Source organism: Pristis pectinata, chromosome 2, assembly GCF_009764475.1.
Source record: "Pristis pectinata isolate sPriPec2 chromosome 2, sPriPec2.1.pri, whole genome shotgun sequence".
In the NCBI taxonomy this organism is placed as follows: Eukaryota; Metazoa; Chordata; class Chondrichthyes; order Rhinopristiformes; family Pristidae; genus Pristis; species Pristis pectinata.
In genome coordinates, this window is record NC_067406.1 from 9,822,143 (window position 1) to 9,847,000 (window position 24,858).

A 24,858-nucleotide genomic window follows, 5' to 3' on the forward strand; every position below is an offset into this window, starting at 1 on the left:
AAATCAGCAGGTCAGGCAGCATCTATAGAGGTTAATGGATAGTTGACATTTCGTGTGGAGACCCTTCAACCAGTCCTGATGAAATATATAATGCATAAGTACACACATTCCTGTTCAGGAAAGCATAAATACATATGTTTCCGCACAGACACACACGTATCGATACGCAAAAATTGCTGGAGGAACTCAGCAGGTCAGGCAGCATCTATGGAGGGAAATGAACAGTCGACATTTCAGGCCGAGACCCTTCGTCGGGGCTGGTCTCAACCCAAAAACGCTGATTGTCCATAGATGCTGCCTGACCTACTGAGTTCCTCCAGTGTTTTGTGTGTGTTGCTCCAGATTGCAGCATCTGCAGAATCTCGTGTCCACAGGTCCTCCAGTTTCCCCCCTTTCCCTTTAAGGCGATTTCCTGTCGGCAGACGCCGGGGCGCTAAGCCCCGCCCACGGCGCCCTGCCCTTTAATTGCGGCTGGGATCAACATGGCGCTGCCGCCCGGAGTCGGCGCTCCTGGTTTCTGGGCCAAGTTTAAACACGGATAAAAGAATAAGCAATTAACTCTTTAAAAATATGTGAATGAGAGTAAAACGGTGCGAAGAAGAAGGGGGGAAATAACGAACTGAAAGGCAGCGGCGGGAGGCGGGGGATCCGGTCAAGGGCGTTGTGAGGAGGGTGGGAATAAACTAAACAAATACATAAATCTTGCAAAAATAATCGAAAATACCAAATATTATTGATTATTGTCATCATTGTGTGGGTTTAGTTAGGGGCAGGGGGTAAATAATCGGTGCCGAGGGGGTGGGGCCAGTTTGAAGTCCACAGGTGGGGAAGTGAGGGGGGGGGGGGGATTCTGCAATAATATCCGAATAATAATCATTATAAAGTGTGAAGGAACCGGCTTCTGCCTCCTAAACATCAGCTGAAGACAGGGAGAGGGCCAGAGGAGCACCCCGAGCCCCAGCAGAGTTGCAGGTGAGGCTGTGTTGGCTCACGTTTTTATGTCTGATTCTTCATTTATTGTGTAATATTTCATGTAAAGTTTCATGTAAAGCATTGTATCTTGCTTAGTATGGGTGTGAGGGGCCCAATAGCCTGTGCTGTCAATCTCCATGATGCATTGATGGGTCCAATGGCCTCCCGTGCTGTCAATCTCCATGGTATATCGATGGGCCCAATGGCCTCCCGCGCTGTCAATCCCCATGATATAGCAATGGGCCCAGTGGCCTCCCGCGCTGTCAATCCCCGTGATATATCGATGGGCCCAGTGGCCTCCCGCGCTGTCAATCCCCGTGATATATCGATGGGCCCAGTGGCCTCCCGCGCTGTCAATCCCCGTGATATATCGATGGGCCCAGTGGCCTCCCGCGCTGTCAATCCCCGTGATATATCGATGGGCCCAGTGGCCTCCCGCGCTGTCAATCCCCGTGATATATCGATGGGCCCAGTGGCCTCCCGCGCTGTCAATCCCCGTGATATATCGATGGGCCCAGTGGCCTCCCGCGCTGTCAATCCCCGTGATATATCGATGGGCCCAGTGGCCTCCCGCGCTGTCAATCCCCGTGATATATCGATGGGCCCAGTGGCCTCCCGCGCTGTCAATCCCCGTGATATATCGATGGGCCCAGTGGCCTCCCGCGCTGTCAATCCCCGTGATATATCGATGGGCCCAGTGGCCTCCCGCGCTGTCAATCCCCGTGATATATCGATGGGCCCAGTGGCCTCCCGCGCTGTCAATCCCCGTGATATATCGATGGGCCCAGTGGCCTCCCGCGCTGTCAATCCCCGTGATATATCGATGGGCCCAGTGGCCTCCCGCGCTGTCAATCCCCGTGATATATCGATGGGCCCAGTGGCCTCCCGCGCTGTCAATCCCCGTGATATATCGATGGGCCCAGTGGCCTCCCGCGCTGTCAATCTCCATGATATATATCGATGGACCCAGTGGCCTCCCGTTCTGTCAATCTCCATGATATATATCGATGGACCCAGTGGCCTCCCGTTCTGTCAATCTCCATGATATATCAATGGGGCCCAATGGCCTCCCTTGCTGTCAATCTCCATGATGTATCGATGGGCCCAATGGCTTCCCGTGCTGTCAGTCTCTGTGATATATCGATGGGCCCAGTGGCCTCCCATGCTGTCAATCTCCATGATATGTCGATGGGCCCAATGGCCTCCCGCGCTGTCAATTTTGCCTATTTTGTTTCGGGTATATGTGTTTTAAAATATTTGCTTAGTAAGTTGGTTTCGTAGGGAACTGGGTCATTTTGCATCACAAGGGAGGGATGAACTGTGGGGAAGGTTGAAGCAAAGATTTACATTTATATATAACCTTGCCAGGATGCCTTGATATGATTTGCACCCAGTACAAGTGTTGTAACGTGGGAAATAAGAACATAAGACTCAGAAGGACACACAAGCCACTTGGCACCTTGTGCCTTCTCTGTTATTCAGTGCACGTGACCCACAAGTTCTCACCTCAGGCCGAAGTGTTAGTGGCTTATTTATTCATGCACAGGAACAGGCCCTTTAGCCCAATTCGTCCATACTGACCAAGGTGCCTATCTGAGCAAATTCCAATTGCCTGTGTTTGACCCATATCCCTCTAAATGTTTCCTGTCCAAATGTTTTTGAAATGTCTGAATTGTACCTGCCTCTACCATTCCTCTGGCAGCTCATTCCATGTACCCACCACCCTCTGTGTGGAAAAACTTGCCCCTCAGATCCCTTTTCTCTCTCATCCTAAACCTCTGCCCTCTAGTTTTAGACTCCCCTACCCTGTGACCATTCACATTACGTATCTATGCCCCTCATGATTTTATAAAGTTCTATGAGGCAACCCTTGTCTCCCAGCCTATCCTCTCCTATCCCAGCCTATTGTATCCAGCTCCTCAACAGCAGAGGAATGGATGATATCTGCACTCTCACGTTGCTGTTCATGGGAGCCTGCTTTTTCTGTAACAGAGACACTTCGAAACCACTTCCAAGACTGTGAACAGCTTTGTGGAAAAAAAGCTATACAGTCCCAGCCTATCCAATCCCTCTTTGCAACTCAAAGTAATGTTTAGTGAGGTATAAATATTGGCTAGGACGTGGTGAAGAACTCCCCCATTTTACTTCATAATTTGTGGCCATAGGATCTTTCACATCCACCAAGAGTGTTGATGAAGCCCCGGCTTAAAATTTAATTGGACAAATGACATTTTCTATGGTACAGTTCTCCCTCATTGCTTTTTTTTAAAAAAAAGAAACTTCTGGAGGAACTCTGCGGGTCAGGTGGCATCTGTGAAGGGAAATGAACAACTGACATTTCATTTCAAGACCCTTCATTTGGACTGAAAGATACTTTTCCCTCCACGGGTGTTGTCTGACCTGCTGAGTTCCTCCAGCAGTTTGTTTCTTCCCCAGATTGCAGCGTCTGCAGTCTCTTGCTGTGTTGAGTTTATGTGCTCTAAAAATCTCATTCTAGTTTTGAAATTTAATTCTGTCCTGTGATCAGTGACATAAAAGATGGGCAGAGATTTTTTGATCTTGATGGCTATGTCAATAAAGTGAGGGAGATTGGGAAATTCATCTTTAAATTTGTCACTGTGTGCACAGGCACGGTAATGTAGCGGTTAGCGTAACACTATTACAGTGCCAGTGACATGGGTTCAATTCCGGCTGCTGGCTGTAAGGAGTTTGTATGTTCTCCCCGTGTCTGCATGTGTTTCCTCCGGGTGCTCCGGTTTCCTCGCATGTTCCAAAGATATACAGGTTAGGAAGTTGTGGGCTTGCTATGTTGGCACCGGAAGCGTGGCAACACTTGCAGACTGCCCCCAGAACACTATGCAAAAGATGCATTTCACTGTGTGTTTCAATGGACGTGTGATTAATAAAGATATCTTGTATATTTGATCACTGATAAATAATTGTCAAAGAGGGTAGGGCTAGTCTTACTTGTAGGAAGTGGGGGGGATCCCTGTATATGTAAAGTTATGACTGGCATTTAAGGAGGCATATTCATCCATTGTGTCAGCTTGCAAAATTGTGTCATTTAGTCCAAACGTCTGTACTCTTTCATCATAACTCTGCATATTTGTTTTCCCAAGCACATATTTGGAAATTCATGTTGAATTTGCTTCCACTGCCTTTACAGAAAGCACATTCAAAATCCTGTGTAAGGTTAAAGAACCTCATCCTTCCTTACCCACCCAATCCCACTTTGCCCTTTTGGCAATTATCTTAAACAGCTTATAAATTTGGGAGCACAGCAAAAAAAAACTGCAGATGCAGGCAATCTGAAGTACAAATAGAGAAAGCTTGAAATTGTCAACTGGTTGGGAAGCATCCACAGAAAGAGAGAAGTTAACGTTTCTGATCTATGACATTTCATTTGGTCCCTCAGCTTCATGCCAGATCATTGAAGAAGTCTCCTGGTCTGTATTTATAATTTAATAAAAATCAGTCATAAAATGTATTAATCACAGAGACATGTAGTTATACAGAGAAGAAAAATTTATATAAATATCTTTATTTCCATCAGAATATGTGAGATTGATTTGGTGACCTTTGCAGCTTGCTTCACCTCAGTTTTTCACAAAGCTGTTTACAGTCTTGGAAGTGTTTTTGAAGTGTGGTCTCTGTTGCAGAAAAAGCAGCAGCCAATTTGTTCACAGCAGGCTCCCATAAACAGCAATGTGATAGTGCTGATATCATCTGTTCCTCTGCTGTTGAGGAGCTGGATTGTTAATTTGCCATTTGGTGTTGAGATCTATTGGGATAATTTGCTGAGGGGGAGCCATAAACTCAGTTATAATTTTCACTAGCAGGCAGAAATCTGCTCCCTGTTGTTTAGCCAGTCATTGAAAAGAGGAAATCCAGCAGGGTTTGTAACTGGTGGCTGATTTAAATATTGCTAATTTTTTGGCTGATAATGTAATTTAACCACGCCTTAATATTCAAGAAGATCAACAAGTTGTGGGTCACTGATAATACAACCTTCTGTCAATGGAGTAGTTTCTGAGTGTAGTGGATTTTTTTCTTGCTTTGGACCTTGTGGCTGTGCTGCATTACTTTTTAAGGATCCATGTCAAAACGTTCTTCACAAGGAACACACTGTTCAAAAAAATTTTGCCACATAGCAATCAAAGGTTAGCCAGTACTGTGGATGATGCAATGACATAAAATTGGTTGTAAGCTCCCTCTCAGGGTCACATTGTGATGGCGTTGTAAAAACATTCCTCATTACCCCACACCTGCTTCACCTGCTCTTCTTACTCCAAACCAAGTCTGCAAAAAACATCTTCCTTAATTTATGACAATCATTTATTTATATCTAGATGGTGTGAAATTTATTTGGGTAATGGTGTGTTTTTGCTTTAAAAATAATCAAGATATTGGCAAATTGTATATTTGATCTGTAAGTGGTAGACACCTGGCACTACATTTATCAATTGCTTGGGAAAGTACATGGAGTCGTATGGGTGCACAAAGATTGGAGTATGTAGTTGAAGAAGGCTTGAATTTTTATTGCTTGTTATTACAGTTTGGCAAAATTCGGTAGCAGCTTTAGTTATTAAAATTTTTCAATCAAGAATTGAATCAAATTCCACACTTTATAAAGCACCACTAAGTCAGCATAGAAAATATGGATGCTGGAAATGAAATGAAAATACTCAGCAGATCAGGCAGAATCTGGGGAATTGAGAAAGAGAAGATTTCATGCCAGTGACCTTAAATCAGTTCCATTATCCTCGAACCTCTTCTGGGTTTTCAGTTAACAAAATTGAAATTGTTAATTGTAATAACAGGTCACATTCACAGTCATTTATTAAAATCAACCACCCTCTACAAGGTCATCACTGTCACATCTTTGACCAGTGTAAATCACAAACAAATGGGATTGGTTACTAGTGCACATTCATATTTTGGGAGCCACGTGCAAATGTCTTAGGGGAGCACAGAGGCAAGGCTGTAGAGCTGCTGCTTCATTGTCCCAGAAACCTGGGTTCAATCCTGACCTCAGGGGTTATCTGTGTGGAGTTTGCATGTTCTCTCAGTTTGCATGTTCTCCCTGTGACCCTCATGCTAGGTGCTCTGGTTTCTTCCCAGACCTCAAAGATGTGTGACTGGTAGGTTAATCATTTGCCACTGGAAGTTGCCCCTAGTAGAATCCAGGGGGACATGGGGAGAATTTAAAAAATGGATTAAAGTAGGATTAGCGTAAATGGATGGTCAATAGTCTTCAAGGACCTGTTGGGCTAAAGATCCATGCTGTATCTCTCTTTGACTCTATAAAATAAAACAAGTGAAAATGTAAATATTTTGTGGTTAATATTTATTACAATGTGGAGTTTTATCAGGTAAAACATTTTTAAAATTAGTTTTTGTTGATTAAAACCAAAAATGCACTAAAAATAAGGCAGTGGTTTATGACAATGACAGTGGTTTTGGGTTTAAAAGAAATCCATGAGATATACCCTTTATGTTGTATTGTTTGTTGCATGAATTACTCCTGTTCAAAATAATAGTGCTAACTAAGATGTGTATAAATTTGTGGATTTGTAATGCTTGGATAAGCCTCATTTGAATTTGACCTCCATGTGATATTGGACTTTGTGGGCAAGCGTAATTATGGTGAGTTATTTTGGTTGGATTTGTGAGGTGCAGCCATGCGTGGGCTGAGAATATTGTTTATATTTTTGTACTTGTGGTAGTTTAAAAGATATTTTAAACATGTGCAATAAATAGAACGAGTTCTTGCCAGTGACAAAAATGACCCCAAGTGTTACTGACAAACACTTTACCCTCTTAGTCATCTGGTTAGTGTTCTCTGTGAGAGGTTTAGCATTGGCCCTATGTTTTTCTAATTGTCTTGCATGTCTAAATAATTGGTAATAGTATTGCTGAACCAAGCTGACTGACGGCTGGGAGTTTGATGGGGCTCAGCTTATTTTGAACTTTGATGCATGCTTGGTCAAATGTGGAAATCTGAAATGATCGAGAGTCGGATGTTAGCACACCTGATCTGTTGCCGGGCTCGCCACTGAGGGGTGAGAAACATTTGCATTTGGCTTTTGTGCTTTTATGCTAGGAATATTAGCATATGGATGGAAGACTAAGGAATTGATTGTGAACTTCAGGAAGGGGAAGTCAGGAGAACACCCACCAGTCCTCATTGAGGGGTCAGCGGTGGAAAGGGTGAGCAGCTTCATTCCTGGGTGTTAACGTCTCAGAGGATCTATCTTGGGCCCAACACCTTGATGCAATCATGAAAAAGGCATGCTAGTGGCTATACTTCATTAGGGTTTGAGGAGGTTTGGTATGTCACCAAAGACTCTTGCAAATTTCTACAGATGTACAGTGGAGAGCATTCTGACTGGTTGCATCACTGCCTGGTACGGAGGCTCCAATGCGTAGGATCGAAAGAGGCTGCAGAGGGTTGTAGACTCAGCCAGCTTCATCATGGGCACAACCCTCCCTGCCATCGAGGACATCTTCAAGAGGCGGTGCTTCAAGAAGGCAGCATCCATCATTAAGGACCCTCACCATCCGGGACATGCTCTCTTTGTGTTACTTCCATCAGGGAGTAGGTACAGGAGCCTGATGACCTACACTCCACATTTCAGGATCAGCTTCTTCCCCTTCGCCATCAGATTTTGAATGGTCCGTGAACCCATGAACACTACCTCATTATTCCTCTTTTGCACTATTTATTTATTTTTGTAACTTATGGTAATTTCTTTTTCTTGCACTGTACTGCTGCTGTAAAACAACAAATTTCATGACATTTGCCAGTGATAATAAACCTGATTCTGATTCAAGAGAAACTGCAGATGCTGGAATATCTAGATGAAAAACACTGATGCTGGAGGAACTCAGCAGGCCAGGAAGTATCTGTGGAGAAAAGCAGGCAGTCAATGTTTCAGGTCAGGACCCTTCTTCAGGACTGAAGATAAGAAAAGAGGAAGCCCAATAGAAAGGAGGGAAAAGCAGAGCTGTGATTTGTGGACGAAGGAGGGGAGGCAGGGTGGGCACAAGGTGGTGATAGTGATAGGCAAGTGTGGGGAATGAGGGGAGAGCAGATCCACTGGCGGGTGTGTCAAAGGTAAGGAGGAAAAAAGGGTAGAAAAGAGAGAAGCTAGGAAAGGGAAGAAGAGGCATGGTTGGGGGTGGGGGGGAGGTGTTGAGGGATTACTTAAAGTGGGAGAATTCAGCGTTCATGACGTTAGGCTGCAAGGTTCCAAAATAGAAAATGAGGTGTTGTTCCTCCAGTTTGTGCTTGGACTTCTCCTGATAGTGGAGGAGGCCGAGGACTGACATATCTGTGATGGAGTGGGGGCGCGGGTGTTGAGCGGGGAGATGCAGATCACAGACAGAGCGCAGGTGTTCTGTGAAACAGTCGCCGAGTCTGCATTAAGGGAGGTGCAGGAGACAGATTGACCTGTCGGTGTTCCAAGTGTGGCCTCCTCTACGTTGGCGAGACTAAACGCAGACTCTGATTCTGATTCAACTTGGATTGCCTTACCTCTGGGAAAGAGGTGAAAATGGTAGATGTCTGAATTATTTACTTCTATCTTAATATTTCGAATTATTGAAAGAATTCTTTCCAGTCATTAAAAAAAACTCAATCCATTTGAATAGATTTCAGCTCAGTTCAGCCTGTTGAAAACCTTTGACAGTGATGAGCTTTTTTTATTTCAAATATATACTGCAGATGTATACAATATAAAAACTCATCAAGAATTTCATCACAAATCATTTTATTCCAATTACTTATGTTTGCATGAAATTAGATACATTTATTTGCAACCCTTTTAAGACAAGAGTCGATTGCTTCATATGGCCCTTCCCCACAGAACTCAGTTTCAACTTGTCCCTCATTATGTGGTCCAGGAACTTCTGAGTGTTCAAGTTTGCAGCACTCAGTCATGAACGATAACTTATGCCAGAAGACCAGGAGCCTCGGGCAGACTAGAAGGTGTCTTTCATCAAGGTGATGGATCTCCAGCAGCAGTTGATATTTATCTCAGTGTGTGCCCCGGAAGAGCCCATTTTGTATTCTTATCTCTGTTCGATGTGAGCCATCAAAGAGTTTGACGGTATTTCAGGGATGCATCTTCAGTGGTATGCTGTCTGAAGCCTGCTCATGTCTCGGAGTCCAGTCCATTTCAAGAGTATGGCAGATCACATTGTTTGACACTGCACAGAAGAGGTAATTATGGGAGTGCACCACAGATAGTTAGGCCATTTTCTGTGCACTTGTTGTGTTAGCTATTTGTGGGATTGTTCGGTGCACAGTTTGGGTCCTTCATTGCAATCATACCTGCCCTTGGAGGTTTTTAAAAAATCCCTCCAAACCTTTCAAGAGAAGTTTATGAAGAATGATTGTGATTAAGTTTGCTTTTGCTCTGCTGACTTTGCTGCTCTAATTAGATCTGTTGTATAGGATTGCACTAGTCGACCTCATCACTTGTTGCTCTCAGCTAGTTTCCTTGGATTATGCTTTTTGATTGGAACAGCAAGCCATTCACAAGGATAAGATATTTATTTAACAGTCACTTGTACATTGAAACACACAGTGAAATGCATCTTTTTGCATTACTGAGATGTACTGAGAAATACTGTCCCCAAGGGTTGCCACGCTTCCTGTGCCAACATAGCATGCCCACAACTTCTTAACCTGCACATCTTTGGAATGTAGGAGGAAACCGGAGCACCCGGAGGAAACCCATGCAGGCACGGGGAGAATGTACAAATTCCTTACAGACAGCGGCTGGAATGGAACCTGGTTCGCTGGTGCTGTAATAACGTTACACTAACCGCTACACTACTGTGCCGCCTGGCTGGTGGGAATTCTGTCATTGAGTACTATCCACAATAAAGCAGCAAGCAAATTGCACTTGGTGGTAAGATACATGAGAAATAGGTCGCTCTCGCTCTCTTGGATTGCCTCTGTAATTACAGATAATTGATAATTATAAATCCACTTAGTGGTTCTGGATAATACTCTGGGATATTGCTTTCAAGTTATCATGTTTTTAAATTATTACAGTGGTTAATATTTGTTGACAAAACATTTTTTTTCAGCAGGCTACCATTATCATTATTCTGCATCCCTGTAATTAGTTCCTCCTCGTAGGAGTCCTGATGTCTTTTTATGAGATCAGTGAAAATCCTTTCCAATCCGCATTCGGAGCCCAAATGGCACATGGTTTCTTATTTTCCTCAAATGCCTCTTGAATCACAACATCACTACCCAGGGCTCTCATGATTTTTATACAATATCTGCCTCCATATACTTCTCCTATGTGGTGCAGTTAAATTTAAACTGCTTGTTCATCCACCCTCACGATAAAGTCGCCATGCATTTTGGTTGCACTAAACCATAACACTGAGTATCTAAAGAACAGGATGCATATCTCATTAATGGAACAAAAGACTGTCTCTTTCTGCTGTATATAGGACTTCTATGTAATAACCTGAGCAGCTTCTAACCAGGGTATGCTGTGGCCTGTCTGGAAGAATATGTCTGGTTATCCCTGAGAGGTGCCACTGTATGGGAAACAAGATAAGATATAAGATAAGATTTCTTTATTAGTCACATGTACATCGAAACACACAGTGAAATGCATCTTTTGTGTAGAGTGTTCTGCGGGCAGCCCGCAAGTGTTGCCACGTTTCCAGTGCCAGCATAGCATACCCACAACTTCTTAACCTGTATGTCTTTGGAAGGTGGGAGGAAACTGGAGCACCCAGAGGAAACCCACGCAGACACGAGGAGAACGTACAAACTCCTTACAGACAGTGGCCGGAATTGAACCCGGGTCGCTGGCGCTGTAATAGTGTTACGCTAACCGCTACACTACTGTGCCTAATACTTTTACTAATAAACCTGAGGAGACACAAGACATCAAACTGTTGGAGGAACTCAGTGGGTTAGGCAGCATCTGTAGGAAATGGACAGTTGATATTTCAGGTGAAAACTCTTCATCTGACTTGGCTGTGCTGGAGCTTCATGTGGCTGCATACTTGGGTTGGTTTTCAGTGTAATCCACTGCTGTGATGATGTTGGGCACATTACAGCTTATATGCATGTTAAAGATTATGGCTCTTTGTACTACATTGTACTATAGTCAACAATTTCATATCCTACAAAAATACCAGTATTGGATATCAGCTTTGACGTCCTATATTCCTGTCAACCTGATCAAGATTGTAATAACATGCATTGGGTTATTATTGTCACTTGTACCGAGGTACAGTGAAAAACTTGTTTTGCATACCGATCATACAGATCAATTGCATACGTTCATACACAGTGCATTGAGGTAGTACAGGGTAAAAGCAATAACAGAATACAAAGTGTCACAGCTACAGGGAAGTGCATTACAGGTAGACAATAAGGTACGAGCTTATAACAAGGTAGATAGTGAGGTCAAGAGTCCATCTCATTGTATAAGGGAACCGTTCAATGTGGGATAGAAGCTGTCCTTGTGCCTGGTGGTACGTGCTTTTGGGCTTTTGTATCTTTTGCCTGATGGGAGAGGGAAGAAGAGAGAATGTCCTGGGTGGGTGGGGTCTCTGATTATGCTAGCTGCTTCACCAAAGCAGTGAGATGTATAGACATGTCTTTGGATTTTTATAAATAAATTAACTTTTATCATCTAAAACCATAAATTCATTTTAATATAATCTGTAATATTGTTGCATTATGCTTGAATTCGAGAAGCAACTTGATAATGCTCCTGTATCAAGATCTACTAAAGATATTATGAAAGTCCATAGTGGCCACCGCTGAAATTAACCGTAAATCAAGGTATATGTTGTGCAACAAGCAATCTGTCGGAGGAACTCTGTGGGTTGAGCAGCATTCGTTGGGGGAAAATGAATTGTCAACGTTTCGGGTTGAAACCCTGCATTAGGATTATATTTTGTGCCTTCTCTGTTGACTATCTTTAATTTCTAATCTTTCTCAATTTTTTTCAGCATGTAGCTTTGGTGCCAGCACTTGGATTTTAAAGCTGCCTTACCAGGATGGACAGTAGCACGATGGACATAGAGGCTGATGCCAGTGGGCCAGCTGTTGACTCCATCTCAGTTTCCTCCTTAAAGTTGAATGGTTTTAACTCGCAGTTAAGTGATGAAGAAGACGAGGACTTGAACTGTGAGGGTGGTGATTTGGAAGTCAATCCTTTTGACGGACTCCCTTTTTCCTCTCGGTACTACGAGCTACTGAAATGGAGAAAAACTCTTCCAGTCTGGAGTGTCAAATACCACTTCATGGAAAGCCTTGTCAACAATAATATGGTACTGGTGTCTGGCAAACTAGGATGCGGCAAAAGTACTCAGGTCAGTGATGTATTGATGATTTTGTTCTTAGAATGCACAAATTAAAATCAAAACATTTTTGAACAATTTTATTCTTAATTACAAGAAGGTGACTGCATCTTCATGATTTACTCCACCTCTTCCTGTGTGACGTGCCTATAACTAGACCAATCAGAATCAATAGTTTGCATGCTATTCTAAAATCATTAAAGTAATGCTTTGTTTATTCTTCTCCCCTTTGCTCCCCTTATTCTGCATTTTCTTCTCCTATCCTGCCCTATTGAAGTTTTTGTGGTAGCAAAGGAATATTCAACGAGTTGGGTCGAGATCCTCAATCCTGATGTAGGATCTGAAATGTCAACTATCCCTTTGCTGCCTCAATTGTTGCTTGACCTGCTGTTCCTCCAACAGTTTATATTTTTGATTGCTCCCGATTCCAGCATCTACAGTCTCATATGTCTCTATTGAAGTTTCAGTTTTGCTGGCTTTAAGTTTCACTAATGTTAGAATGCCTTAAGTATTGATGGTCGTCGTTTGTGAGTTCAGGCCACGCACTGGCTGTTCGCCTATGCTTAAGATCTGTGCTCACCACGAGCCACAAATTGCACACTTTCCAAATGGAGTCGCTGAGTAATGTTTGGGAGCAGAGTTCACAGTTGCTTTGGATGTTGAGGCCATTGATAAATCAGTTCTGCTTTTGCTGAAACTAAGGATCAGACTTTCTTTTTTTCTGGCTGTATGTTAATACCATCCAGTGACAAAAATTAAATGAAGGCTTCCATTCAGCTGCAGTATTAGTGGTGCCATATTATATATGCCATTGCCTCCTCATGAGGATGTAAAGGATTCTGAGGCACTATATGAGGAGGCACTATATAGCCAAAGGCTTTGAATGTTTTTGATGAGAATAAGGGAAATAGCAAAACAGAATGCTTGGCATCATGAGCTTGCAGTCATCCTGCATTGCAGTGCAGATTCACGACAAGTAAATTTGTCTCTGTTCTGCTCTGCCGATGTGGGACAAGATTTACTCAGGTGCATCTCTTGCTGTACACAAGTTCAGCGATCTTAATGATTTATCTCTCACTTCCTCTTTTGAAATTGCTAATGTGTCCAAAATCATAGGCAATTTAATACTATTTGCTGATATCCATGAGAAACTTGGTATTGGTATATTATTGTCACTTGTACCGAGGTACAGTGAAAAGCTTGTCTTACAAACCGATCGTACAGGTCAATTCATTACACAGTGCAGTTACATTGAGGTGGTACAGAGTGCATCGAGGTAGTACAGGTAAAAACGATAACAGTACAGAGTAAAGTGACTTGATGTTATGTTCATGACATGGCTACTGGGATGAGTTTTCTCCTCAAATTTAAAAATCGAAATTGCTTGAAGTTTCAGCAGATCTGTTTGTAAAGAGGCAGACTAATATGACAAAGGCCATTTGTCATATCTTGCAAGGAAACATCTAAGATAAAATCTATTGCAGGAAATGCACCACATTGGGTGGCACAGAGATATTTAAAAACTGTTGAAATAAGTTCAAATGATTTCAAAATATTAAGTAATATAACAAATTAGAAGTGCTGAAACTGATTTAAAAATGTCTAGCTTGTCTCTGATTTCTGCATTGCAATGCTGAAGTGTAAGAACCTGCTTTGCCATTCAGTAAGATCATGCCTGACCCAATCTTGGCCTCAATACCACTTTCCTGTGCTCACCCTATACCTCCTTGACTTAGGAGGTCAGAGGTGAGTTAACTCATAAGGGAGACAGTAGTTTTCTGTCAAGCCTCCGGCGAGAGGTAAGTACAATGAAACCAACTGGGGAAAAATAGTCTGGTCAAACTGTTGTCTATCATAGTTCTACACTGTTTAGCTGAAACGATATGAGTGTATCCTTCAGCAATTTTAAACTTCCCCATCAAACAAAAATCTATTCTGGAAGTTTCATGGTTCAAGTAATTTCTCTGTGGCCTAATAACTTGCATGTATGATGGATCATAAGAACAGGAGTAAGCCATCTGGCCTGTCGAGCCTGCTCCACCATTCAATAAGATCATGGATGATTTGGCCGTGGACTACGATCCACCTACCTGCCTTTTCTCCGTAACCCTTAGTTCCCTTACTGTGCAAAAATCTATCTAACTGTGTCTTAAGTATATTTAATGAGGTAGCCTGTACTTCTTCCCTGGGCAGAGAATTCCACAGATTCACTACTCTCTGGGAAAAGCAGTTTCTCCTCATCTCCGTCCTAAATCTAATCCACTGAGTCTTGAGGCCATGTTCCCTGGTTCTAGTCTCACCTACCAGTGGAAACAACCTTCCTGCCTCTATCTTATCTATCCCTTTCATAATTTTATATTTTTCTATGAGATCCCCTCTCATTCTTCTGAATTCCAATGAGAATAGTCCCAGGTGACTCAATCTCTCCTCATAGTCTAACCCCCTCATCTCCAGAATCAACCTGGTGAACCTCCTCTGCACCTCTTCCAAAACCGGTATATCCTTCCTCAAGTAAGGAGACACGGAAGTGTAGCGGTTAGTGTAATGCTATTACAGCGCCAGCGACCCGGATTCAATTCCCACCGCTGTCTTTAAGGAGTTTGTACGTTCTCCTTGTGTCTGTGTGGGTTTCCTCCGGGTGCTCTGGTTTCCTCCCACATTCAAAAGACATACAGGTTAGGAAGTTGTGGGCATGCTGTGTTGGCGCCGGAAGTGTGGCAACACTTGCGGGCTGCCACCAGAGCACTCTATGCAAAAGATACATTTTACTGTGTGTTTCGATGTAGGTGTGACTAATGAAGAAATCTTACCTTGTCTTACTTCATCTAGAACTGCACGCAGTACTCCATGTGATGCTATTCTGCCTTTCTCTTCTTTGAAAGGGAAAGTGAGGTTATATTCCAGTTCTGACGCAAAATCTCAATTCAATATTAACCTAGCTTCTCCCTTTTTCCCTGCAGCATACAGGGAACTGATGTTTAAAAATATATATTATTTCAGTTTCTCAATATTTGTTTATTTAGTATTTCATTGCATCAGTCTGTGTTAGATTCACAGTTAATAGGACCATATATTGAGCTGTGTTTGACCTAGTTGCCAACCCATGTAAGATTTCAGGATGGAACATTTGGTTGCCAGCTTTTTTACCTCTGCAGTAGCTTTCACATCCAGCTGCTCTCATGTTTTATTTTTGTTCTTTCTTCCAACCCAGGAGACCAATGGTACCATTGAGTGTAGGCTGCCTCTCAGAGCAATCCCCATTCCCACACATTTCCTTGTAACCTAATCTTTCTCACATGCCCATCAACTACTCCCGAATCTCCTACTATCCATCTAAACTAGGTGTAATTTGAGTGGATGTAGAGAGGATATTTCTAGTCGTGAGGGAGTCTGCACAGCCTCAGAATAAAAGGATGTCCCTTTAGAACTGAAATGAGGAGGAATTTCTTCAGCCAGAGGGTGGTGAATCTGTGGAATACAAAGCCACAGGCGGCTGTGAAGGCTAAGTCGTTGGGTATATTTAAAGCGGAGGTTGATGGCTTCATTATTTGTAAGGGTGTCAAAGGTTACGGGGAGAAGGCAGGAAAATGGGGTTGAGAGGGAAAAATAAATAAGCCATGATCGAATGACAGAGCAGACTCGATGGGCCAAATGGCCTAATTCTGCTCCTATGTCTTATGGTCTAACTTACAGCAGCCAGTTGACCTACTGGAGCAGTGGGGTGGGGAGGGAGGAGGGGAAGAAGTCCACACAGCCACGGGGAGAATGTGCAACTCCACACGGATGGCCCCAGAGCTCTGGGAACTGGATTCATTCCTGACCAGATACTTGATTAAGCTAGCTTAAAATAAGTAACAAAATTATTGAGCTCCATTTATTAAATTTGCTAGTAATCAATGTTTATAAGTGTGCTTTACAGCGTAACTAGAACTAGCCCACCAGGAAAAATAATGCATGACAGATTTCATATATCTTAAGAGAGTCCAATTTGAATTAATTCCAATTGTGGAGACAGATGCAAAGTACATTGTAAATGGGAAATACTAAAAGTGAGAGCTCACTGGTGACTTGTATTAATTTAATTCAGTAATTTATAATTTAGATGAATACATGCTGTTACAGAATCTCAAGAATGGGTCCCATTTGTAATCTTTCTGTCAGTAAAATTTAATTTCTGATTGTTTAGCACTCGTGTAATCTTCAATATGAGTGCCTATAATTTCAATCACAAAATGCTGTGTTTTTTTTATAGAGAGTTAAGCAATTGGATATCTTTTTTAATAACCCACAGTGAAATATCAGAGTGGCCATTTTATGTCACTCCAGAAAGTTGTCTGATTTCTTCGGCCGATGAGCCAACCTTACACACTGACTGATAGAAGGTTGCAGAATAATGTCCTTTCCTCCACAGTGCACCTTTTTGAGTATCATGGGGTCCAGTTAATTTAGTCATGTTTAGAGAAGAATCATTGTTCAACATTCCCAGGACAGCGTAGAGCTGGGCTGGGTTGGAGTTCAATCCAGTATGTTCCTTGTCTTGAAAATCAAAAATAAAACTTCATTTTCTGGAAAACTGGAATAAGAACACAATACTGAAAAACTCAGCAGGTCAGGCAGCATCTATGACCCGAATGATTCCAACATTTTCTGTTTTTATTTCATGTCCTTTACCTTTCTTCTTTCTGTCCCCTCCTACTCTGCGCTGATATTTTTTTCTTCCCCACCCTCTCAGCACCACTCCTTGATCGTGAGGCCCTGATGACATCTTATAATCAGCTAACATCCCTGATGGATACTTTGATCTTCACTACTGAAGCTCCTCAAACACCATTCCCCTCCAGCACATCATTCCATCTCAGATCCTCAGCCAGTCCTTTTTATGATTCCTTTCTCCTGACTCAAGGAACATTCTCCCCAATACCTCTTCCCTCGTCAAACTCTCAACTCCCAGACAGCCATATCTGTGCACCTCCTCTCACTGCTGTCCCCAGGAAAATGTTTCCCCTGGCTGGAATGAGGGAGTCACAGGATAGGCGCTAAGACATCTGGGGCTGAGAGGTTAACTTCCTTCACTCAGAGTGAAATAGAGTGGAAAAGCTTCTTCACTCAGTGTGGTGAACCTGTACAATTCACTACAACAGAGGCGTGGAGAGGCCAAGTTGCTGAATAGACCTAAGAAGGAGGTGGATAAAGTTCTCAATGCAAAATGCTTCAAGGATTATGGGGAGAGAGAACGAATATGATATTGAGATAGGTGATCAGCCATAACTGTATGGAATGGTGGAGCATGCTCAAAGGGCCAAATGGCCTATTCCTGATCCTATTTTTCTTTTCCATTCATGGGATTTTTCATCATGGATTGGGATTTATTATCAATGCTTAATTGCTTGTGAGCTAATGGCTTGGACTGCTGCAAGTTAATTACTGCCACAGTGCTGTTGAGTAGAGATTTCTAGGATTTAGTTCCATCATCAATGAAAGAATGATAGTCAATGTGGTATGCGAGTTGGAGTGGAATTTGCATGTAACGGTCTTCTTATTGTGCGGTAGTAAAATTTATTTCAACGTGATGTGGTCCAGGCAGATCTAATTATAGTGACTGGAACAGTTATGAGTTGGATATACATAAGTGCATCTGATATTGACCAGAATGGGTGTGAATAAAAGAATTGGACAAAGGTCTTTAAGATAGATATAGGCTGAGCCAAGAATCAATTACAGAAGTGTTGTGAAGAATACAGCGTCAAAGGCAAGAGAGCAATGAGATTTAAAAAGTCCAGCTACAACTTGCAGACTGGGGACCCTTCCTTAAGCAATAATGGACATGGAAGAAATTGGATTGGAGGAGTGTTGATGGTGAGGAATCCCTCCCAAGTTGAAAATGATACGCTATGGAAGGTCGCAAAGCACCACTATAAACCTGTCTGAAAATCAGATTTAAAGAGAAAGTTTGTACTTGTAACTCAGTGTTGTGCCTCTAACGATGCCAGTTACAGTGAAAGTTACTTCCATCAGTAACCAATTGAAATAAATTGCTGTAATTTCCTCTCTCTGAACAATTTTGAAAACTTTGTTTTTATCTGCAGTTCTTTTGATTAGTAAAAGAGCCCATTATGGCACCATAATTATATTCTCCCTTCACTGGTAATTTTCTAATAAACAAATGTAATGTTATTTGTGAGCTCTTAGAGTCTTGTGGAAACATGATGCTTAAAACTGTCCACAGCACCATCTACAGCCAGGCTTTGCTTTGAACTTCCTTCATTGCAGCTAGCCATCATGTGCTAATTGACAGCTCCAGTGCATCAAATTTACTGCATTCCCCTGGACTATGAACTTGCATCCTTGAACTTTGTTTTTGTATGCAGTTGTTTTGATTATAATATTAGTCCATTTCATTCAACATGCTTATCTCGTTGGTGGAACTATCAAAATTAACACACTGTCCTCTTTCCCCACAGGCCAGTAATTTCATTTCTCCTTTATCTATATCAAATTCTTTTGGAAGTTAGAATTCATTCTGCTTCTGCCACACTTTCAGGAAGTTTGTCCTGGTTCACAACAACTTTCTTGAAGCTGCTGTTGGCAGGGTGAACACAAGAGACTATGCTAAAGTGCAAGGGAAAAGCATATTATTAATCATTATCACAGAGCTCTGAGATTATCCAGAAGACATTCTCAATCTATGTAACAAACTGGTAAAGTTTATAGAATGGAGCTTCATTTTGTCCATGATTTACTTCAGTTGTTTGTGGGCTGCTGAATAGTAGTAATAGATGTGTTGAGACATACCCTAGTCATGGGGGAATACAGCATGGTAACAGGCCTTTTGGCCCAGCTCGTCCATGCCGACCAATGTGCCCACCTTAGCTAGTCCCATTCGCCTGTGTTTGGTCCCTATCCCTCCAAACCTTTCCTATTCATCTATTTGTCAAAATTGAGTTTATTGTCATATGCACAAGTACATGTGCAATGAAAAACTTTCTTGCAGCAGCATAGCAGGCACCTAGCATCAGAAAAGCAGCATTCACAAGTAAAACATAATTTAAACATAAATTATACACATTTTTTACAAGAAAAAAGCACAATTAGAACAAACAAAAACAAAGTCCATTGTAGTGCAAAGTGATTAGAGTGGTTCAGACTGGTTATAGTGTTGCTAAACTGTAGTGGTGATTGGGGTTTTGCCGGTTGGTTCACGAACTGAATGGTTGAAGGGAAGTAGCTGTTCTTGAACCAGGTGGTGTGGGACTTAAGGCTTCTGTACCTCCTGCCCGATGGTAGCTGAGAAAAGATGACATGGCCCCAGATGGTGGGGATCTTTGATGATAGATATTGCCTTCTTGAGGCAGTGCCTCCTGTAGGTACTACTGATGGTGGGGAGGGATCTGCCCGTGATGAATTGGGCAGAGTCCACTACTCTCTGCAGCTTCTGTTCCTGTGTATTCAAATTGCCGTACCAGACCATGACGCAACCAGTCAGAATATTTTCCAAATGTTGTTACTCTGCATCAAGTCCTTTCTCTGGCAGCTCATTCCATACATGCACCACCCTCTGCATGAAAGAGTTTCCCCTCATCCCTTTTAAATCTTCCCCTCTCACCATAAACCTCTGGTTTGTGGTTCCCTTTTGTTAGGGAAAAAGACTGTGCTTTCACTCTATCTATTGCCCCTCCTGATTTTATACTATCATGTCACCCCTGTCTCCTACATTCCAAGGAATAAAGTCCTAGCCTGCCCAACCTCTTCCCAAAAAGTTAAGCCTTCAATGAATACAATTTGAACTGAAATATTACTGGTTTGTGATGAAGGAGACTGGCATTCCTCTGAGTTTTAGTACAAGAATTGAATTAACTATTTCCATTCCACAAGCCTTAACACATGGTCCTTTGCATAACACACAGCAATCCCTGTTGAGGAGGTAGTCGATCATGAATCATTGTGGCTTCAGAGTGTTGGAGGGACTTGTACTACAACTCTTTGCGACAGACCAAAAGAGACGTAATACGAGTTTTATTTACCTCAGTTGTACCACCTTGGGAATTAAGAGAACCCAGATTTTTTTTTACAGTGTATAAAATAAACCTGCAAGGGAATCACAATTCTGAGGTTTGTTCCCAGAGAGCCTGTTTGGAATAATATTTGGTCGAGTTTTAGAGCAGGTGATGTGTGCCCAAGAAGTCCAGAGGGAAGAGATAATTTGGAATCGGTAGAATGAATAGGTAAATGTTCTTTCTGTAACAGTCACATGTTTTCAATTAGCCCATTATAATACTTCAAGTAAATAGACTCCCTGACTGTTAAATATTAGATCATCTAAATGTGTCATATGACACATATTTTGCAGTTGCGATCATGTTCCAAATTTTAGGAGCAAAGATTGAGTCATATATTGACATTTCAACCACAATGTGCCTTGGGACTAATTCTAGCATGTCGTTTGTAGTATGCACAAGCAGAATCTGTAGGGGATAGATTTATGAATATTTTGAGCAAGTAGTTGGTGAATTCGCTTGTTTTTTTGTCAGGGAAAAGGTCTGCTCAGGATATATTTGCTGCATTTAAGTTAATTAATTTACAAAATTGCTTACCTGGGCTGTGCGTGTACAGTTTGTGGATTAGTATCTGGAGATATGAATCCCAACAAAGAAGTTTTGGATGTAAAGTGAACAGATAAATCTGTCCATACCTATTCTGGCCTGCATGTAAATTGGTTTATTATTGTCGCATGTACTCAGATACATTGGAAAAACTTTGTTTTGCATGCCATTCATACAGATCATTTTATCACATCAGTGCATTGAGATAAGGACAAGGGAAAAACAATAACAGAATGCAGAATAAAGTGTGATAGTTACAGAGAAAGTGCAGTGCAGGCAGACAATAGAGTGCAAGGCCATAAGTGGTCGATTGTGCGGTCAAGAGTCCATTTTATTGTACTAAGGGGACCATTCAGTGGTCTTATAACAGCGGGATAGAAGCTGTCCTTGAGCCTGGTGGTACATGCTTTCAGGGTCTTGTATCTTCTGCCGGATAGGAGGGAGGAGAAGAGAGAATGTACAGGGTGGGTGAGGTTTATGATTATGTTGGCTGCTTTACCGAGACAGCGAGAAGTGTAGATAGAGTTCATGGAGGGGAGGCTGGGAGGGAATGTGAAACTACTCTTGACGATGTAGGTTCATTGCCCTCTGAAGTGGCCTTGCAGTTCAGTGGATGATAAATTTTGACCTCATCAGTAAAATCTAAATCAAAAGAATGACAACATTTTAAAAGAAATTAATAGAAACTTCTAACTTGCTTTTCCCACTTCCTTTGTTTTATTCCTTTATGTGAAATGGATGTTGCTGAATAACACCACTTACTGTTCATCTCCAAATGCCCCTGAATTGAGGAAGCAGTTAAGGTTGGGATCAGACTACAAGGATATGCTGTTGTTCATATCTTATTTCTGTGATCTTTCAGAGTTTATTTTATTTTTGACATCCATTCTTCCACTACAGAACTAAAATCTGTATTGTTTATGGTTTATTATTGTCATATGTACTGAAATAAAGTGAAAAGCTTTTGTTTTGCGTGCCATCCAGACAGATCATTCCATACATCGGTACATTGAGGCAGGAAAAAGGTAAACCGAATGCAGGATGTAATGTTACAGTTACAGGGAAAATGCAGTGCAGGTCGACAGTAAGGTGCAAGGGCTACGGCGAGGTAGATTGGGAGATCAAGAACTCATCTTTTAGCGTATGAGAGGTCAGTTCCAGAGACTGAAAATGGCTAGATAGAAGCTGTCCTTGAGCCTGGTTGTACGCGCTCTCAAGCTTTTGCATCTTCTGCCTGACAGGAGAGGGGAGAAGAGAGAATGACTGGGGTGGGAGGGGTCCTGGATTATGTTGGCTGCTTTCCCAAAGCAATGGGGAGTGCAGACAGAGTCAGTGTAGGGGAGGCTGGTTTGCCTGATGGAGTGAGTTACGTTCACAACTCCCTGCAATTTCTTGTAGTCTTGAGCAGAGCAGTTGTCATATTAAGCTGTGATGCATCCAGATAAGATGCTTTTGATAAGATATCTTTATTAGTGTCATGTTCATTGAAACACACAGTGAAATGCATCTTTTTGCGTAGAGTGTTCTGGGGGCAGCCCGCAAGTGTCGCCACACTTCCAGCACCAACATAGCATGCCCACAACTTCCTAACCCGTACGTCTTTGGAATGTGGGAGGAAACCAGAGCACCTGGAGGAAACCCACGCAGACACGGGGAGAATGTACAGATTCCTTGCAGACAGTGGCCAGAATTGAACCCGGGTTGCTGGCGCTGTGAAGTGTTATGCTAACCGCTACACTACCTTGCCTGCCTTATGGTGCATCTGTAAAAATTGGTAAAGTCATCGGGAGCATGCTGAATTTCTTCAGCCTTCTGAGGAAGTTGTGGCGTTGGTGTGTTTTTTTGGCTGTAGCATCCATGTGGCTGGACCAGGAGAAGCTATTGGTGATAATTACACCTCAGAACTTGAAGCTCTCAACCTTCTCCACCTCAGCACCATTGATACAGACATGGGCAGGTACTCCCTTTATTTTTCCATAATCTGCTTGAGCCTCAGTCTTTTGGGATATTAGTACTCTTTCATTTCTAGACTCTTAAACTTGCTATTTTGTTTCCCTAAGCCACTCTGCTTGTCCACATTTTTATATCATTAGTAATTATCTAGAAATGTCTTAGCGTTGATCACCATTTCTGGAAAAGCTTTCCACATTCCAGAAAGAGTAGGAACACGTTTTATTTTGGTGTGCTTCTCTGACGTCATATATGTTTGTCTTTGATTTGTATATATCTAGAAATCATCTATCTAGAGTTGGCGTTACATTTTGAATATTAATTACTTCAGCTGAATATAGCTTAAGGTTTCTTTAATTTTTTTTGGCATTATTATGATCCTTAAACGATGCACTTTTATTTTTGGATATTGCCTGAAGCATTTTGTGTACTGTACTTTGTTTTCTTTTGATTTCAATCTTTTCTAAAGATAAATACAAAACCTCTTTTGCTTCTTACATATATCTTGTATTCTTCTGCGCTCTTGCATCAAACTAACAGAATGGCATGGCTTAAAAGCATTCAAACCATCCAACCTGTGTTGTTGTTGGCAAGCTATCCATTTTGTCCTATTCTCCTGACCTTTTGCCTTTGCCGTGGCCCTGCAAATATTTCCTCTTTGAGTAATTAATGATCATAAACTTTCCATAAAGAATAATCTCAACCTGTCGCACTTTGCTTCTTACTTTTTCTGTAATAAATAGCTTCAGGTGGTCCATTATCCTGCATGCCTCCTATGGTCTTGTATGTTAGTCCTGATAAACTAAATACAAAATATTAACACAAGAAAATAGGAGCTGGAGTAAGCTACCAGGCTCCTAAAGCCTGCCCTGCCATTCAATCTGATCATGACTGATCCATTCTTCAACTGATCTTCTGTGCCAGTTCCCCATAACGCTCAATTCCTCAATCTTTCAAATATTTAGTTATGTCAGATATATCTAATGATCTGTTCTTCACCATCCTCGGGGCCACAAAATTCCAGAGATTCACTACCCTCTGAGAGAAGAAATTTCGACACGCCTCAGTGTTAAATGACCAGGCCCTTATTTTGTAGCTATGTCCCCTTGTTTGGGACTCTTCCAGTAGTAGAAAGATCTCAACATCTACCCTGTCAAGCCCCCTGAAAATCTCACATGTTTTGAATGAAGTCACCCATCATTCTTCTAAACTCCAAGGAATGCAAACTGTTTAGCTTCTCGTGATAGGACAACCCTGTCATCCCAGGAATTAGCCCGTTGAATCTCCTTTGAACTGCCTCCAATGCCGTAACAGGTCTCTGGTCCGGCACTCTGTGGTTCAGCATGTTTTGAGTCTGTGGTACAGATCTAATTAACTAATTCTAGCAAAGGTCTAGCAACACCTAAAATTAATTAAGATCTGTATCATCTGCAGGTAATTAACCTACCAATGCAACTTTTGCAATCTCAGCTGACAGCATTTCCGACGTACAAAATTTTGGGTTATGGATAGTTCTCGGAATCCTTGTGTAACTTTGTGTCTGTGCTTAAAAAGAACCATTTTCCTACTGTGAGGAAGATGATCAAGAGGCAGTTTCTGTGGCCTGGCATTTTCTGTGGTCCAGCATCAATCACGTCCCCAGGGTACAGGATTAGAGAGTTTCAACCTATGACTTTAGGTAATGGGACCAAGACTGTGTGTATTATTCCAGATGTGGACTCACCAACACCCTGTACAACTGTAACAAAACCTCACCATTCTTAAACTAACAAGCGAATAACAACTTTTAAAAGACAATTGGGCAGGTACATAGATAGGAAAGGTTTAGACGAATATGGGGCAAATGCTGTCAAGTGGGGCCAGCTTGGATGTGCAGCTTGGTTGACAATGACCAGATGGGCTGAAGGTCCTGTTTCTGTGCTGTATGATTCTATGATTCAACTCCCAGCCCTTTGCAATTATATGTAGCATGATAATATGCTCAGGA

General features: G+C 42.1%; 1 protein-coding gene across 1 annotated transcript in view; it reads left to right on the forward strand.

Moving 5' to 3' along the window:
• The first annotated feature begins 817 nt into the window (after positions 1–817).
• Positions 818–24,858, forward strand: part of LOC127567523 (putative pre-mRNA-splicing factor ATP-dependent RNA helicase DHX32) — a 93,517-nt gene continuing 69,476 nt past the window's right edge. Inside the window, exons 1-2 of the mRNA XM_052010519.1 lie at positions 818–972; positions 11,971–12,333. Coding sequence (XP_051866479.1) covers positions 12,019–12,333 — 315 coding nt within the window. The 5' untranslated portion in view covers positions 818–972; positions 11,971–12,018. The remainder of the gene's footprint in view (positions 973–11,970; positions 12,334–24,858) is intronic.